The 18,268-nt window shown below is 40.7% G+C and overlaps 1 protein-coding gene across 1 annotated transcript in view; it reads right to left on the bottom strand.

The window, feature by feature from the left end:
* LOC119411749 (contactin-4) overlaps positions 1-18,268 on the bottom strand; it is a 456,128-nt gene that overhangs the window by 414,219 nt on the left and 23,641 nt on the right. The window contains exon 3 of the mRNA XM_037678676.1: positions 5,804-5,988. Within this exon, the coding sequence (XP_037534604.1) occupies positions 5,804-5,988 (185 nt within the window). The remainder of the gene's footprint in view (positions 1-5,803; positions 5,989-18,268) is intronic.

Below are 18,268 nucleotides of genomic sequence, written 5' to 3'. Positions count from 1 at the left end.
TATGACTTTTTATAATTGTTTATTGTTGTTGCTGTTAATAATGCATTTTATTTGTCAGCACCTTTCAAAACACCCAAGGACACTTCACAACATTAAAAACACAGTATTAAACAATATAAAATAACTATTAAAAACACTAAACCAAAAAGAAAATAACATTTAAAAATAACAGTTAAAGTTGTCCATTGTTGTCATCTTTCTTTGTTGAAATCAGGTCTCTCTTGTAAATGAGTCCTTGAGGCTCAATGGGATTACCTGTCTAAATAAAGGTTGAATGAATTAAGATTCATAACTGGCTGTGATTATCGTACCCATCACTGCACCCTGTATTCACTGGTTAACTGGACATCATTAACTTCATGCAGACTCTCTCACTGGTACATTTTCATCTTTAAATCACTTTTTGGTCTGCTGCCTTCATACGTCTCCTCCTACATGTTTCTGCGTGAGTGCAGCTACAGCGTGTGCTCTCAGGACATTATTACCTGCAGTGTCCCCTCAGTGAGGACTGAACTAGGCAAAAGGGCCTTCTCCTACTCTGCTCCTGTTTCCTGGAATATCTTACAAAAAGATCTGAAGCTCTCGATTTTGACCTCTCTAAGTGGCTTTAAGAATCTGTTGGACTCCTGGCAAGGACCAATGCAGACATGTTCCTGTTTTTAGTTTTCTACATTCGCCTTATAATCTAGCTGTTTTTGTTACTTTTTTTGGCCATCTCATTCGTTAAAAAAAATATATATATCTGTATGCCTTTTTATAACTGTCTATTGTTGTCGCTGTTGTCCATTGTTTTCATCATTCTTTGTTGAAATCAGGTCTCTCTTGTAAATGAGTCCTGGAGGCTCAATGGGATTTGTCTGTCTAAATAAAGGTTGAATGAATATGGAGACAAAAAGGACTCATAAGGAGATGCTAATGTTGGTTTTAAAGGATCTGAAGAAATCTCTTTCTATAAAATGACTGCAAATAAATGTATTTATCAAAAAGTTAATACATTACAAAAAACAAAATTCTACATGGAAAAAGTAAACAAGCTGAACATTGTAGTACTTTAATGGCTGAAATAACTAAAACTATGATAAACAGAAAAAAACAACAGTGTAAATGCTGACAGTAAGGCCCAGATGGAGATCTCTCTGTGCATTAAGGCTTTAATGTGTGTGTGTGTGTGTGTGTCCTTGTTTATGCTACTTTGTGAGGCCCATTTTTCCAACTTATACTGCATTGTGAGGACAAACTGCTCCTTATGGGGCCCAAAGCCCGGGCCCCATAAGAAGAAGTCCCGTTGGTGGGTTAGGGGCTAGGTTTAGGACTAAGGTGTGAATTGAGGATGTGTTAGGTTTAGGGTTAGGTATGTACTGGTAATGGTTAGGTTATGGATAAAGGTCATGGTTAGGCTATAGATATGAATGAAAAATGAATGGAAGTCAATGCAAAGGCCCCATAAAGATAGCAAAACAAACCCGTGTGTGTGTGTGTGTGTGTGTGTGTGTGTGTGTGTGTGTGTGTGTGTGTGTGTGTGTGTGTGTGTGTGTGTGTGTGTGTTGGAAGGCAGTCACACAACAAATAAACAGGCTAAGATAGACCAGAAGGTGGATTTCTGCAGATCTGCTGGAGTCTTTCACAAACTCAGAATCAGAACAGGTTGTGGTTCTTTGTGCTCTGCAGGTCTCAGAGGTTACTCTGGCTAAACAAGGTCAGTTGAGGTTGTTAACATTAGACTTTCAACGGGGCCATGTCTTTGCCATTTGCCCAAACAGTGAAATGAGTTACAATGTCCTATTACTGAAACATGTCAAAAGAACATTGTTTTTATTCTGTTACAGAAAAAAGACTAAAGTTCACTGTATCTGTATATATCTGAAAGATAGAATATCAAAATACTGATTTTTTTTTTTAACTTAGTGTTAATTTTTAAGCACTTTAGGGGGAATGGCACGTTATACCAGACTTCTCATTTACTTAGCCATTTGTTGTCTGCACCATATAATTTATACTGCATCTCTCCAACAGAGACTGCCACCACGCACACGGTGCCTTTGGAAACGCTTCGTCGTTGCCTTTTGTGCCCTTGTTGTCAAGGTGCCTCACTCCATCCTTCGCCTGCTGCGAACTCATCGACTCTCAGTCAAAGCTCACCAAATGAAAGCAGGCAGCCCATGTCAGCCTATACTGAGCCGATTGAACAAACAATCAGGCCAAACGTCAAGAGACAAAGAAAAGATGAGAATTTGCCTTATCAGTGAAATCCCACTGAGATAATGCGGTGGTAAATCTGAAGAAACACAAAAGCAAGAACAGCTGGAAAACGAAGCTGTAGCTGCTTCACCTTCACTTTATGTCTGAGTAATACGGGTACCAACAAGAAAATAATCATTTTGTTTCCAAAAAGCACTGGAATTTAAAAGTAGATACAAGTCAGAACTATGCAAAAATATACATTTATGTATAGAGTATTCATAAATAAAATAAACTACATATAACAATATGAAGGTTGACTGGCTGATGACATCTGAAAAGGGAACAAATGAATGAAGAACAAGAACACAAAGAACAGAAAGAAGTACATACATATATAGTACAAAGATGATTATAATTACCGTACAGTGGAATGATTTGTTGATTATATTATTCAGAGAGCTTTATTACAAGAAAAAAAAATAGCAGAAAGTTCATTAAAGGGCACAATTCAGAGCTCATCAATTAAATATTACCCACTACTTTAAGAGCATTTAAGATTTTTTTTTCCAATATACCATATAATAACATTTTTATATATTCCTCTTATTCAAAATAGGGAACTCTCTCCACTGTAATGTGCTATAACATAGAAAACACACGGACATTGATCATCACCACTGGCATTCAGTACTAACAGATGTCTCAAAGGCTTAATTCAAAAGTTCAAAATAAGATTTTATCACCTGGCTGCAGGGAGGAGATAGAGAGAAGCTGACAACATACATCAAAAATGAAAGAGATGAGTCATATCAGAAGGATAAATAAGGCCTATCACAGATATATACTGTATTTTCCAGCGTATAAGTCGCATCAGTCAAAAAAAGCATCATGAAGAGGAAAAAAATATATCAGTCACTTTGGTGTATAAGCATTTATTATGCATCACTGCTGACCCGTCATGTTTATTATGCATTTATTTAATGGTCAAAACAGATTTATTTTGCCTGGGTGGAGCAGTGTCATCCATCCATCCACCCACTCACCCATCCACCCATCCATCCATCCATCCATCCATCCATCCATCTCAGCCAGAGCTGCTAGCTCTTCAGCGTTCCTCCGCCTGCACCAACTGAGTGAAGCGAGCGCGCAGGGGAGGACTCGCTGTTGCAGTTCTTATCAATTTAAAGTGTCAGTCAAAAACTGCTTTATGAATATGGAAAACAAACATATATAAGTTGCTTTGGTGTATAAGTCGCAGGACTGACAACTCTACGCAAAAAATTGCGACTTATAATCCAGAAAATACGGTATAATGTGTGTGTGTGGTATATGTTTATATACATTCAATATATTTTGTATTATTAATTTTGACAGAATTATATAACTGAACCATCCTTTTTCTACTGTGAAATGTCTATACAACATACATCTTCAACAATCATAAAATAATAGAATTAGGTGGGAAAGTTTGGAGTTACATTAGTCACTCGTTTATCACGGGGGATCCATAACCTGAAGACATGCGATAAGTGAAAAAATGTAAAATGGGAATGGTAGTACAAGTAGTAAATAGTAGTTGTGTGTGTGTGTGTGTGTGTGTGTGTGTACGGTGTTTTAAACCCTTCCCACACTCTTGCAATATTCTAAACAATGTTTCTAAACTCTAAAGTTCTAAAAGAGCACAGAATGTCATGATCTCAGCTCCCTGCCCCCTCTGATCTTTGCCACCTGCAAGCGCTCTTGGCCACGCCCACTTCTTTGCTCTGCATGGTGAATAGCTGATCAGCTGCAGCATGAAGTTTATCCTGCAGCTCTGGGCTGCACAAAGATACAGCCGTTGTTAAATAATTTAAAATAATTTATTTAAATAAAAATTCCATGCCGATCGTGCGGCTCATCCATCAATTAGCCAATTGTGTGTCATGTCCAATCTTATTTTGAAAAACCGCAACAGAGCGAGTCCGCGATAAATGAACCACAAAGTAGTGATGGACTAATGTAATTAAGTTTTTGAAGACATTTTTCTTAACAAGTTGTATATAGACGACAGGCTTTTTGTACAGTCAAGAGTTTAAACACAGTTCATGGCTTTGGGCAGGCTAGTCCGCAAGAAGAATGTTAGTCTGCTTTACCCAATCAGAAATCAGTTCTCATGACTGTTTAACATCATTAGTGTGTTAAAATGCCCAAATGTGTCAATGTGTCATCTGTGTAGCTGTTGAACTGAGCTGAAGGTGAAGATTTTGGAAGTAGTTCTTCTTCATTATTTTATTGATCTTTTGAGATGCATGATGCCATCACTACCATGCTTGGCATTGATCTTAGGTTTTACAGCCTGACATAAACTCTGTTGAACATGCTTCCTGTCAGTTTGGCAAAATAGTCTTTATTTGATCTGATCATAAAACATCACTGAGCTCTTAGTATTTTTCCTAATGCAGTATTGACATGAGTGCTTAAAAAAACCCAGCAGCTGCAGCCAGTCAGGAAAGCAACAAGACTTCAAGCATTGGCCTTGTCGAGTTAAAGACAATCAAGAAACTTCAGCACCATTTTTATAAAGATGTAGATGAGTATTAGTATATTTTTGATCCTTGAGGAATATTAATACTCAGTATGCACCCAGTTCTTGAATTTTAAAATGGCTGAAGTTGTCTGTTGTCCCTGGCTCATTCGTTTTCTGTGTTTTGGGTTAGAATAAAGAAGATAAAAATTTGAATTGTCTGCTATGATTTTTTTTAATGATGACATTCTAAATTGAAAGAAATAAAATCTAATTTCTTTGATTTATTTAATGCATTTTGTATCATAACTGACAAACTTATTGCTGACATATTGCTTAGGTGTAAAAATCTACTTCTTTGTCAGGTGGTTTCCAAACACTAAACAGGGAAGTTATGAATCCAGGATAGCTGTTTGCTTTAATAAAACCTCCTTAACATTAACCAAATGAAGTTTGGCTCATCAGTATTTCCACACTAATCTCTGGGCTTAAGCTTTTTATTTCTTGGTGGACGAAAAGCATTTTTGCTTTCAACTTTAATACTTCTATAACTCTCATACCCTGTCAGTGAATCTTTGTTGAGCTGGTGAACTTTATGCTTGGATTTAAAAAGTAGAGGTCCGCAGATATTGATGTCCGGTACTTAAATTGAGCAGGTGCCACTCCGATTGTAAAACTGCCATTGACAATGTGTGACTGTCCAAACCCTCATCCTGCTCATCCAGATGCTGCTGTGCAGATTATACCCCTGACATATGTGCCACTGCTAGATGTATAGTCCTTTTAACAGCTTTGATCTTCAGTCAAGTTGGATGTCAATCATAATGCCATCTGGTGCAACCAATGCAAAGCTCACCAACAAGGTCATATCCAAGGGCTCAGCCTCATCCGGATCACTCCTTTAATCTGGATCAAAATATTAGAGGCATCATGGCTGACAGCCTTTAATCATTTTGATGTGCTGTTAAAACGAGCCTCTCGCCTCATGTACATATGCCAACAGTCCTCTGCTGAGCTGCCGACTGCTTTGTACGAACTGTTCTGTCTGCTTGTTCTGAGTATTAGCCTGAGAAAGTTTGACACCACGGTCAAATGTTCATGCACAACAGGATCACCTACCAAAAAAAGAGATCTTTCCCTTGACTGTGTTCATTCCCCTTGAGTTCTCAGCCACACACTCATATGTGCCAGCATCCTCCTGCTGGAAATATGGGATTTCTAGGATGCCGCTGGCCTTTCTCATGTCAACTTTCCTGGGGAAGGGCACCCTGTCCACTCTTCTCCAGCTAATAGAGGGTGCAGGGCTGTGAAAAGACAGAAGGACGTGGTTAATAATGTCAGATAACAGCCTGTGCTATTTTTTTCTTCAACAACTTGTATCATTAATGAAATCAGTAAAGCTAGCAGAGTCCAAGGTAAGTTGTTTTCAGGTCTATTCTTTGTCCTTTAAATATTGAAATTTTGTAAGTCAACTTCATCTTGAAAAGTTTAATGCATACAAATTAGGGTTTCAAGTGCCAGTTAGTTAAATATTGCCTTTTGGTTAAAAAAAAAAAAAAAAAAAAGGACAAGCTTGCTTTAGGTTTGATTTGTATTCTAGCAGTCATTGCTGTAAGTGACTATTTTTTACCATTACCTACACACTGTAAAAAATATTCCACAGTTAAAACGTTACACCCCAGGAGCAACATATAAACACAGATTTGCATAAAAATAAGCACAATGTCAGTTCACAATTCTTTTTTTTTTTTTGGTCAAAACACTAAACACTTTTATTTAGACAAAATATATTGTGATGTCACTTTCTTGCCATTTCAAAGAACTGGCTTTAAAACATTCCACCTGTAGCCCAGTAGGGTAAACATGTCATTACTTTTTTGAAAAACATCAATATAGTACAATATTTATCTAGCATCTGTGCAGGGATGGATTCAGTACACAAGAAGGTTCTTCCCATGTTGCTTTTTAATAGGATTTTGTTTATTTTGTGGATTAAATCTTATGATTTGATTTAGCAAGGTGAAGAGATGATAGTTTTCCTCGAAAGTTCCTGTAGGTGAGAAGGATATCATATTTTTTACAGTATTTTCCAATGCATCATTTACCGAGACTAAAAAAAGTAAAAAGTGAATATATTTTGTTCTGATTTCCATATTGACTGACTTGACTATATGGTAAGTATCCAAAAAAGTTCAATCTGGTCCTCTGGACATTCAAAAAAACAATAAACAAAACAAAGCAAAAATATATAGAAACGTTCGTCTCTCATCCAAGAGACTTCCTCAGTCTGAGGTGCTGTTTTCAGCTCAGTCTCTTAAATAGCACCTTCTCAGAGTGGATCAACCAGTTTGCTGCTGACAACCAAAACCAGCTGCTCACATGGTCAAGAAGGACCATCAGCCTAACAATGGATCATTAGCACACTGATGGCTGTTTACTATTCACAGGGGGCTGAGTGATACTAGCAATCAGAGCAAAGTAAGAGGGGGACAGATGAACCTGGCGGCCTCCACACCTGTTTAATGATTGTAATGAATGATACCTGTCTGATATTATCCATAATTTAAACGGATTCTTTCATTTTTCTGGACTGAGTACTATCGTGCCTTGAATGATTAAATGTGGACGGAAACGTGTTTTAATTTCTGACTCACCACAACAGTGAGACGTTTAATTAAAAACGATTTAAAACACATCACACATTTACATTAATTGACATATTGATTACAATTAACACAGCTTAATTAATGAGCTTTGCACTGAGAAAATCATACGGCCATGATTTTCTCACTTGCAGCTTTTGAAACCAACAGACATTTCTGAAAATATCTGGATTAATTGCTGGCAGATAGAAGAGTTTTAAAGATGGGGAATGAAGGAGTTTAAATGGAGAGAAAAGATGTGTGAGGGAAAATGTGTTGACGAAGAACGACACCCTCCATTCGAACCCAGCTCTACCTCGGTACACTTCGGTAGTGGAAATCGACTCTGTACCTCGCAGAAGATATCTCAGCTTCGGTGTAGAGTTCTCTTTCAGCGTTACCATTTCAGCGTCTCCGTAGGATAGCAGAGAACCGTCCGGAGTAGTGACGGTACTTCGTTCAACAGCACGCTCACCTCCCGGGTGGACTCACATGAGCTGTGAGCCCGTCAGAGTTCCACTCAGATGTGGAAGATTCCATAATCCCCACGAGACTCGGAAGAACTCCCAACTAACTCCAGCACTTCAGAACTTTCATTCGGTTCTGCTCTCAGAACTTTGGTTCATGTCTGGAACGTTGTTCTGCTCTGGAACTTTGTTCTGCTTAGAACTAGGAAGTGTTGACCCTTTTAAAGAGGTCACTTCCGGTTCCTCTGAGAACTTCCTGATTGGTTGAACGAACCAACCGGGGTGTGGTTTTAGTGACGTCAGAGGTTATTACAAGTCAAGGAGACAGAGTAGATTGTTTTAAGAACAGACAGAAAGATGTTTTGAAGAAACAGAGACATTTAGGAGCCAGTCTCCTTCTATCTATCTGAGAGAGTTAAACATGACATTTCGTTCCGATAAACATGTTTTTGACCGTTCCTTGACTTTTGACCGACTCACTCCTTCTCATTTCAGACAGAAGATCAAAGGCATCATTACTTGTAACAGGCATTTTAACTTGATTTCTACTTTGAATGAGGATTAAAAATCATTTATACTATTTCACAGTTGATTTAAAATGAGTAGTTCACTTCAACATTTAAAATGATTTGAACTAAACACACTTTGATTATCAAGATATTGTAAAATAGTAATGATAATGAACAGAGAGTGTTCTTTCAATTGACCAGTGCAGGACACACTCAGAAAGTCTCTAGATGAGCTTAATTTGTGTTTCTGGACTCAAATCAATGAAATAACAGTTCCTGTCCCAGGATCAGGTTTTGACCTGAGGCTTAGTTCACTACAGTCCCCCCTTTGGAAATCATCGCCTGTCCATGGGGATGAATTCCAACATGAACTTACGCCTTTGAAAGTCCTTGAGCTTGATGTAATCCAACAAGGAAAAACAAAAGTCAAAGGAGGTAATCCCACAATGTTCTTAGTAATTCCATTGTGTTGTTGGTAAATCCATAATGTTGTTGGTACTTCCATAATGTTGTTGGTAAATCCATTGTAGCAATGCTTTAACCCCTTGGAAACAAAGTCTGTAATCCATTGGAAAAAGTCATATAGATACGGCCATTGGATGCAGATTGGAGACTAACGTCAGGATTGCAGGTCTCCTCCAGCGAAGGTCGTCGCTGGGTGACGTCCAGTCGGTGCCGTTCTGGTTCAATGTGTCATGCAATTATGTGGTTTAAGGTGGGCTTATGAAGGGGATTTTACATAAGGCCTTAACCTATATGCACCTAGTGTATAAGCTATTATGACTGGCAACAGCTCCAGCTACCAGTTAAGGGGTGGAACATGCTGAAAAAGTTAACTATAGGGGTCTATACCTATAGAAGGGCATTCCAAACTATTTTTCCATTCCTAACTTGGTTTAAGTTAGCTTTACATGGCAAAATATAGTTTGGTTCAATTGTCTGTTGTCTTTTAGACGAACGACTTGAGATTGGGTGTTTGGTTTCCCCATAAATGTTTTTGGAGTCTATGGCGAGACTCATCAAACAGAATTAGCTATCCCCCCGAATAGAATTGTTTGAGTAGGTTCGGCTTAAGCGTTGTGAGACCAATGTAGATTATGGTACTTAAGGTAAAATTAATCTACATTGACTCCGTAAAGATTAGGTTTTAACGAGTGAACTGCATGTTGGCATAGTTAAAGTCCTTTACAGTCTCCAACTAAAATACATACAAAACTCATTCTTACCTCAGAAACAATACCAAAACCCAATTAAACGATGTCTCAACATCGACAAAAACAGTGACTAAGCAACCAGTAAAACAACGTTTCAACATTGACAAAAGTAGTGATTAAACAAGTAGAAAACAACGTTTCGGTACGCCACTCACTCTGAATGTCAGATTTGATCTTGTTATCGCGTCTGGTAACATTACCCTAACTGGCGTCACCCCCCTTCGGTCATGGGGGACCGTGAACACGGGTGAGGACGTCGCTCCATGAGCTAAAGTTAGGTTGTCCTTGAGTAGTTTTAACTGTTTGCGCAGCTGAAAGAGGACTTCAAGGTCTGGATTGGAATCCAGTTCGCCTTTCGATGGAGTGTATTTGTCTGGGTCAGTCAGATACAGTATCATCGAGTTAATTGCAGGATCCAACTTCTGAAGTTGGATGATGTCTGGGTCAGTTGAAAAGGACTTTTCATATTTCAAAAGAACTTGGCGAAGTTTGTCCCTTTCTTCATCAGATGTCAGAGCGTCGGCTTGGGCGACCACCTGTTCAATCTGTGATGAGACTGATAAGGGTTCTTGCTCTTTGGGGAGCTCCAACGAATCCCTTTCTGAGTCGTCGGACCTGTCTATGGGTAAGACACCATAGGTTTGCGGTCCTTGGTCGACGTCATCGGTTGAGAAAAAAGCTATGGCCTGTGTTGGTTTTGTGAACCATACTGGCCCAGTTTCTTGACTCGGTACCAGGTTATCTGGGAGTCCTCCCAGAAATGGAATGCCTAGTTCAAAATCATGAAAATCAGTGGAAATCAACCATCCTAGCATAGTGTTTTTTGGGATCAGCACCTCATCCATGCCTGTGTTACACACAGCAACAGATGTGGTCCTGGAGTCAAGGCTCACTTGGTTCGAGGCTTCCACGGACAGTCCCAAGTTGAAAAACGCAGGAGAAGGTTGAAAATATGCCTGTTTATGGCTAATAGCTTGTCCAGCTATGATGTGGTTTCGCACCATTAGGTTAATCACCTGAGGTGGTACTGTGGTGGTTTGGTTGCTAGCAACCTGGCAGGCCTCTGGAATGGTCTGCCCAGCCTTAAGGTTTGCTGTGTCTAGCACAGGAGGATCCTTTGTGGCTGGTTTTAGGGACCACAGCACCTTGTTGATGGTGTCCACGTGGACACCCAACCTTAACAAAATGTCAGAGCCTATGTAGGTTGCACGTGGTAAGTTTTGGATCACGAGAAACGGGTGAACCAGTTCTCGTTGGTTCCAGTTTAGTTTTAGGTTAATGACTCCTTCCGCGGTCATTACCTGTGAACTATTGGGAACTAATGGAAAGCGGAAAGCTTTTTTAATTAGTCCTAGACCCACGTGTTTGTGAACCAAGGTTTCATAGAAAGCTCGGTTAATTGCCGATTTATCTGTCCACAGAGACAGAACAGCGTCGTTGGTGTGGGACCCTTGGATCTCTACACCCTTAACCACCAGTGGTAGGTAGTGTTTGGTGGACTCTGACTGTTCCAGCTCACAAATGAGGCTGTCTTGTTGGGTCAGAGTTTGGACCACCGGGTGGGTCTCTTTGGTTTCACATGATTTCAGAGGAATACTCACCGGGCTCGTGTCCTCGGCTGAGGAGTCCTTTGCGCCTTCCGCGGTACCTGCCGTTAGGCAGTCTGTGTTACACTCCGGAGGCATCTTTATTGGCAGTGGTTTGCTCACCTTGGCCCACATCGTCTGATCACCATAATCTATAATCGCGTCGAAGCGATTTATAAAATCCTGGCCAACCAGAAATGGGAATGAGTCAACACTAGATACGTGTACCAGGTGGTATAGTGTCATTCTGCCAATCTGCATGTGAACCATTGCTATAGCTGTCAGGGTTGTCCTCTTCTCTGAGAGACCCTGCATTTCTATAGCACATTCTGTGAGAGGTATTATCCTGTCAACACTGGCAGCGGCTGTCCTCAGCTCCTCAAACAGTCTAGCTGACATAATTGTTATGTCTGCCCCACCATCCAGAAGTGCTTCATGTGTGAGGACACCTTCGAGCGTTACTGACAGGTACGCCTTCTTGGCGACCCCCCTTCTGATAAAGTTACACAGAAACCTCTTAGGTTTTTTTCTGACGTTTCTTCACACGTTCAGCCTTGTCTGTGTAATCTTGGTTTGTCTGAACCGTCAGCACAGCAGTAGCTGTTTCTGAGTGTTCAGCTTGTGATGACTCGTCATCGTTTGTGTGTGAGTTTACCCCCCTTTCTTCCGATGAGGGGTTGTTGGAGGCAACAACAACAATGTCTTGGTGGGTTCCACCGACATCTGTGATGTTGTCATTCGCACCCTCAGATGTAATAGTGATTACATCACTGCATAGTGCTCCAGGTTGGTTTCCCGTGTCAGTGTGTTTCAAAGTTTCTAACAACCTGCGTAGTTTCTCTGTCTCTTCTGAGCTCAGAGGTGTAGGGCCTTGTTTCTGGAACCTTTGTGATTTTTTCGCCTCGGGTCATTTTGTCCGAGGTGGAGGAGGGTTAGGTACGTCATTTGGGGGTTCCTTTTCAGACTTCCCCTGATAATATGGGTCACCTTGGTTCCCATATCTTTTCGTCCTACGCACACCCCACTTACGATAATCACGTTCATCCTCTGAAAGAGGAGTTTTTTGTCCCAGCGTGCACCTTCATGACTCGGTTTGTTAGTTTGAAAAGACTGCTTTTTCTCGCCTTTCTTAGGAGGAGGAGGCGATACACGCCATCCTTCCAGTTCTAGCGAATGGGGTTTAACCTTTACACCAGGAAACACCTCTATGGGCGTCTTAACATGAGAACATGCCTCAAACACATTCACAGCACACTGTTTAATCTCATTGATGGATTTTTCTTTGAAATTAGCCATCATCTGTACTGACGTCTTAATGTCAGTGTGGAGATTTTTGCTGAAAACAAATTTAAAACCTTCTTCTTCCTCCATTCCGGTTTCATTTCTGTAACCAAAATAAGCTTGGAAGATTCTTTTGTAATAAACCTTTGGATGTTCATGCTTCCCTTGCGTGACCTTGTCTGCAGCTGGGAAGCCAGCAGGTCCTGTGCAGGGGTTGTATTCTCTGATCAAAGATTCACACAGAAGGTTGTAATCCCTTCTCGTGGCATCAGGTTGACGCTCGATGAAGGTGAACACCTCTCTGTCCGAAGTGAGCCTTATCAGACTGATTTTATCCTCAACCGTAGCATTAGGATAACCACTCAGTCTGAAATCTAGGTCATTGAGATATGCCTTCGTACCAGTTGAACCCATTGGGCCAGGTACAAAGCGTTGTACATATTTTGAGAGTTTTTGAAGTTCATCTATTGAAAGAGGAAGTCTCAACGGTCTCTCTTGCCTGCTTGGTAGAGGAGACCTAATCAGGTCTGTCCCTGCTACTTTAGGTAAGGGTGGAGGTGTGTGTGATGTAAGGAGATTTGGGTCTGAAGCCCAGTGTATTCCCACATCCTGTCCATGCCTCTCACTATTTTTACTTTCTGCATGGTAAAGTTGTGTTTTAAGCGCGTCTATCTCAGATTTGCATCCGCTCAGAGCATTTGATGCTTGCTGCAACTGTTGTTGTAGAGCATCGTTGTCTGAACACAACTTTCAGTACTTGACCTCCCTTTCCTTCATCTTCTCCTCATATGAGTGAGCTTGTGAAGTAAGGTGATTTTGTGAGAGCTCCCTCTCACGTTGTAACTCATGTGCACTGGTCTCTTCATCAAGTTTAGACTGTGCCATGAATTTGAGATACTCCTCTCTGTCTGCTGCATATGCTTTAGACAGCACGTCATTTTGTTCAACCTGTTGATCCAATTTGTCTTTGAGAAGCAGAGAAATTTTTGCTAACCGTTCAAGGCTCAGCTTTTTATTCTCTGTCACCGTGGCTTTTTCTGCTAAACTTTTCAGTACCGTAGCTTTCTGAATTTCATCCATCTCTTCTAATGGTGTACCAATTACTGGGGTCGTTAAAGTATTTAAAGCTCTCTGAATTATGTCAACCTGTTGATGTTCATCATCTGACTCATAGGAGCTCAAGGGGTCATTGCTTTCCTCCCTTTTTTCCATTATCTCTTTATTTATTTTATTTAAATAAATAGACAGGAAGATGTTGTGTTTTTAGGTGGTAAAATAAATCAGAAAGGTTTCCTTTTCTGTTATATTTATTTTATATTTGGTGTTTTAGTAATTAAACATGTATTTTCCTTTCAGCAATTGAGTAAACTTATCAACTCTGTGATTATCTAGACTGTATCTATCAAAAGTTCTTAATTTTTCATTTTGCACCTCCTCATGAGGATTTATCAGTGAATGAAAAATTTCTTAGTAAACGCCTTCTCTGGGCATAAATACTTTAATCACTTTTTAAATGTAAGATAACAGTATAAATCAGCTTGAGGAACGTTTATTAACTCAAAAAAGCTTCTGACAGAAATAAAACACGTTTAATTTCACCAAAATATCCTAAACACGAAGTGAAACTGTGATTTCAAGTTTCCAACAGGAGGTGGCAGTGTAACTTTATTTATTTTAACCTGTCACTGTTAGTGACGTCCAGTAGGAGTCGTGATGACTTCCTGTGGCTTTGGTGACATCCGGTCTTTAGCCGTTAGCTTAAGACTTAGCATTGGCTAGCGTGGTCCAAAATCACCATTTAATGACGGATTTAAAACTTGAGCGTGGCAAAGTTTCAGCGATTAGGCTTTTAATAATTGGATCAGCGGTTCAGAGCCAACTTTAAAGCGTTTTTCAACTTTAAACAACAGATTGAAATTCACTATGAAGACGAGCTTCATTTCTGGGTCACGTGACTGAATCAACCAATGAGCAGAGACAGCAGCGGGGGTGGGTTTTATAATCTGACATCAGAGGAAGTGACAACAGACACGTCACTCGTCTCTCCAGCGAATCAGAGCGTTTCAAACAGCGGTTTTCAACCAATCACGCTTCGTGATTTCAGCTAGCTGTGTTAGCGATTAGCCTGAACATTCCGGACAACTTTCGCCCATTAACTTCTCAAAATGTACGATTTTAACTGCTACAAATATAACAAAGCACTTTCAACAGCGGTCTGAGACGGCGCTCAGCTTCAAAACAGCATTTTATCCATTCAAAACACGACTCGTTCAAAATCTGAACCGAGTCCGACAGCCGAAACGGGTCAGTACCCCCGTCCCTCTCTGCACAGTTTAACAGAATAAAGCGTTTTACCACAAACCCAGCTTCAGTTACACAACAGATGTACAAATTTCAGCTTTTAAATGAACACATTGACGTTACTTTCAGCTCTAAAAACACCACATACTGAAAACATATCACTGTATTTTCTCTGAACCCCACAGCTGCAAAACGCTGCGTTTCACAGCCAAACAGAAATCTGCACTTTTAAGCTACTTTCAGTTAAGATCAGATATGCCAACATGATAAATTCAAGTGTTACAGAATAGCACAGTCCATTTCATGAACCCGTTACGGGCCACCAGTTGTAAGGAATGATACCTGTCTGGTATTATACATAATTTAAACGGATTCTTTCATTTTTCTGGACTGAGTACTATCGTGCCTTGAATGATTAAATGTGGACGGAAACGTGTTTTAATTTCTGACTCACCACAACAGTGAGCCGTTTAATTAAAAACGATTTAAAACACATCACACATTTACATTAATTGACAGATTGATTACAATTAACACAGCTTAATTAATGAGCTTTACAATGAGAAATCATACGGCCATGATTTCTTACTTGCAACTGAAATACAACAGACATTTCTGAAAATATCTGGATTAATTACTGGCAGATAGAAGAGTTTTAAAGATGGGAAAATGAAGTTTAAATGGAGAGAGATGGGTGAGGGAATGTGTCTGTATAACCAGATCAGCACGCTTCTTTAGACGCAGCTTAATCCACGGTACACTAGCAGTTGAGATCGACTCTTTTACCTTTGCAGATGATAGTTTCGGCTCCGGTGTAGAGTTTTCTTTCAACTCTTTTCAGCGTCTCCGTAAGAACAGCTGTGACCTCAGGAGTCGTGAGATCATCACAAAACAGACTTCCTCATTGTTCAGAGCGTTCGTCAGGTAGAGCCACAGCGAGACGTCGTGGCATCGACAGACTCTCGTCACTCCATTAGAAACTGCTCGGAACTTCTCGTTCGAGGTTCTCCCTGGAACTCTGGTTCTCTCTGGAACGTTGTTCCGCTTGGAACTCTTGTTCTGCTTGGAACTAGGAAGTGTTTACCCTTTTAAAGAGGTTACTTCAGGTTCCTCTGAGAACTTCCTGATTGGTTGAACGAACCAACCGGGGTGTGGTTTTAGTGACGTCAGAGGTTATTACAAGTCAAGGAGACAGAGTAGATTGTTTTAAGAACAGACAGAAAGATGTTTTGAAGAAACAGAGACATTTTGGAACCAGTCTCCTTCTATCTATCTGAGAGAGTTAAACATGACATTTCGTTCCGATAAACATGTTTTTGACCGTTCCTTGACTTTTGAGCGACTCACTCCTTCTCATTTCAGACAGAAGATCAAAGATGCATCATTACTTGTAACAGGCATTTTAACTTGATTTCTACTTTGAATGAGGATTAAAAATCATTTATACTGTTTCACAGTTGATTTAAAATGAGTAGTTCACTTCAACATTTAAAATGATTTGAACTAAACACACTTTGATTATCAAGATATTGTAAAATAGTAATGATAATGAACAGAGAGTGTTCTTTCAATTGACCAGTGCAGGACACACTCAGAAAGTCTCTGGATGAGCTTAAATTGTGTTTCTGGACTCAAATCAATGAAATAACAGTTCATGTCCCAGGATCAGGTTTTGACCTGAGGCTTAGTTCACTACATGATGGACAATTTCTTTTCACAAAGATGGCCTCCTTTACTCCTCTCTCAAACCATTGTTCCTCTCTGTCCAGGATGTGAACATCTTCATCCTTGAAAGAGTGACCACTGGCCTGGAGATGAGTGTAGACCGCAGAGTCCTGGCCTGATGATGTTGATCTTCTGTGCTGGGCCATCCTTTTGGCCAGTGGCTGTTTAGTTTCCCCGATGTAAGACTGATCACAGCCCTCCTGACACTCAACAGCATACACAATATTACTCTGTTTGTGCCAGGGGACTGGATCTTTGGGATGAACCAGTCTTTGCCGTAATGTATTTTGGGGTTTAAAAGCCACTGGGACGTTATGTTAAGAAAATAAACGTCTCAGTTTCTCTGATACTCCCTCAACATACGGAATGACCACTGGTCTGGGTCTGGGTTCCTCCTTTTCACCTGATGGCTGACTGGAGTCCTGGTTGGGTTTCTTCTCTGCTTTCAGGAAGGCCCAGTTAGGATATCCACATTGCTCTAGAGCCTGTTTTGTGTAGGATTTCTCCTTCTGCCTTGCTCCCGAGTTAGTGGGGATGCTGTCTGCTCTGTGATACAGAGTCCTGATGACTTGTGCTCCAAAGGGTGATGGGAGTCGAACTGCAAATACTGGTCTGTGTGGGTGGGTTTGCTGTACACCTCGGTTTGCAAATGTCCTCTATCAGAGACTGTGTGGGGGTTTCCTCATGTTTCCTGCACTCAGTGTTTTCCCTTGTGTTCAGCCCCTGTCTCACCTGTGTCTAATGTTAATCACTGCAGGTGTCTGTCATTGTCCTAATCAGTGTGTGTGTATATATTCAGTTCACTGGTGTCTTGTCTTTGTCTCGGGATTGTCCTTCAATGGTGTTGTGTCCAGCCTTCCGTTCCGTCCATCCGATTAATTTGTGAGTAGCTGCCCTGTCAGCGTTTTGATTTTGTTTTGTTTAAATAAATATATTTATATTTATTCCTCGAGCGTCCTCGTCATCCTCCTGCACGTGGGTTCAAACACTCCTGACGGCTGAACATGACAGACTGAGACCTCACAGTCCAAGAAAACCAACCTTCTTAGAGGTTGGCTTTGATAAAAATTGATAAAATTGATAAAATTGATAGAGGACATTTGCAAACCGAGGTGTACTGCAAACCCACCGACACAGACCAGTATTTGCAGTTTGACTCCCATCGCCCTTTGGAGCACAAGTTAGGAGTCATCATGACTCTGTATCACAGAGCAGACAGCATCCCCACTAACTCGGGAGCCAGGCAGAAGAAGAAATCCTACACAAAACAGGCTCTAGAGCAATGTGGATATCCTAACTGGGCCTTCCTGAAAGCAGAGAAGAAACCCAACCAGGACTCCAGTCAGCCATCAGGTGAAAAGGAGGAACCCAGACCCAGACCAGTGGTCATTCCGTATGTTGAGGGAGTATCAGAGAAACTGAGACGTTTATTTTCTTAACATAACGTCCCAGTGGCTTTTAAACCCCAAAATACATTACGGCAAAGACTGGTTCATCCCAAAGATCCAGTCCCCCGGCACAAACAGAGTAATATTGTGTATGCTGTTGAGTGTCAGGAGGGCTGTGATCAGTCTTACATCGGGGAAATTAAACAGCCACTGGCCAAAAGGATGGCCCAGCACAGAAGATCAACATCATCAGGCCAGGATTGTGCGGTCTACACTTATCTCCAGGCCAGCGGTCACTCTTTCAAGGATGAAGATGTTCACATCCTGGACAGAGAGGAACAATGGTTTGAGAGAGGAGAAAAGGAGGCCATCTTTGTGAAAAGAAATCATCCATCATTAAACAGGGGTGGAGGCCTCCGGGTTCAACTGTCCCCCTCTTACAATGCTCTGATTGCTAGTATCACTCAGCCC

The sequence above is a fragment of the Nematolebias whitei genome, chromosome 7, assembly GCF_014905685.2.
Source record: "Nematolebias whitei isolate Nwh7 chromosome 7, NemWhi1, whole genome shotgun sequence".
In the NCBI taxonomy this organism is placed as follows: domain Eukaryota; kingdom Metazoa; phylum Chordata; class Actinopteri; order Cyprinodontiformes; family Rivulidae; genus Nematolebias; species Nematolebias whitei.
This window is presented reverse-complemented; position numbering and strand designations above follow the sequence as displayed.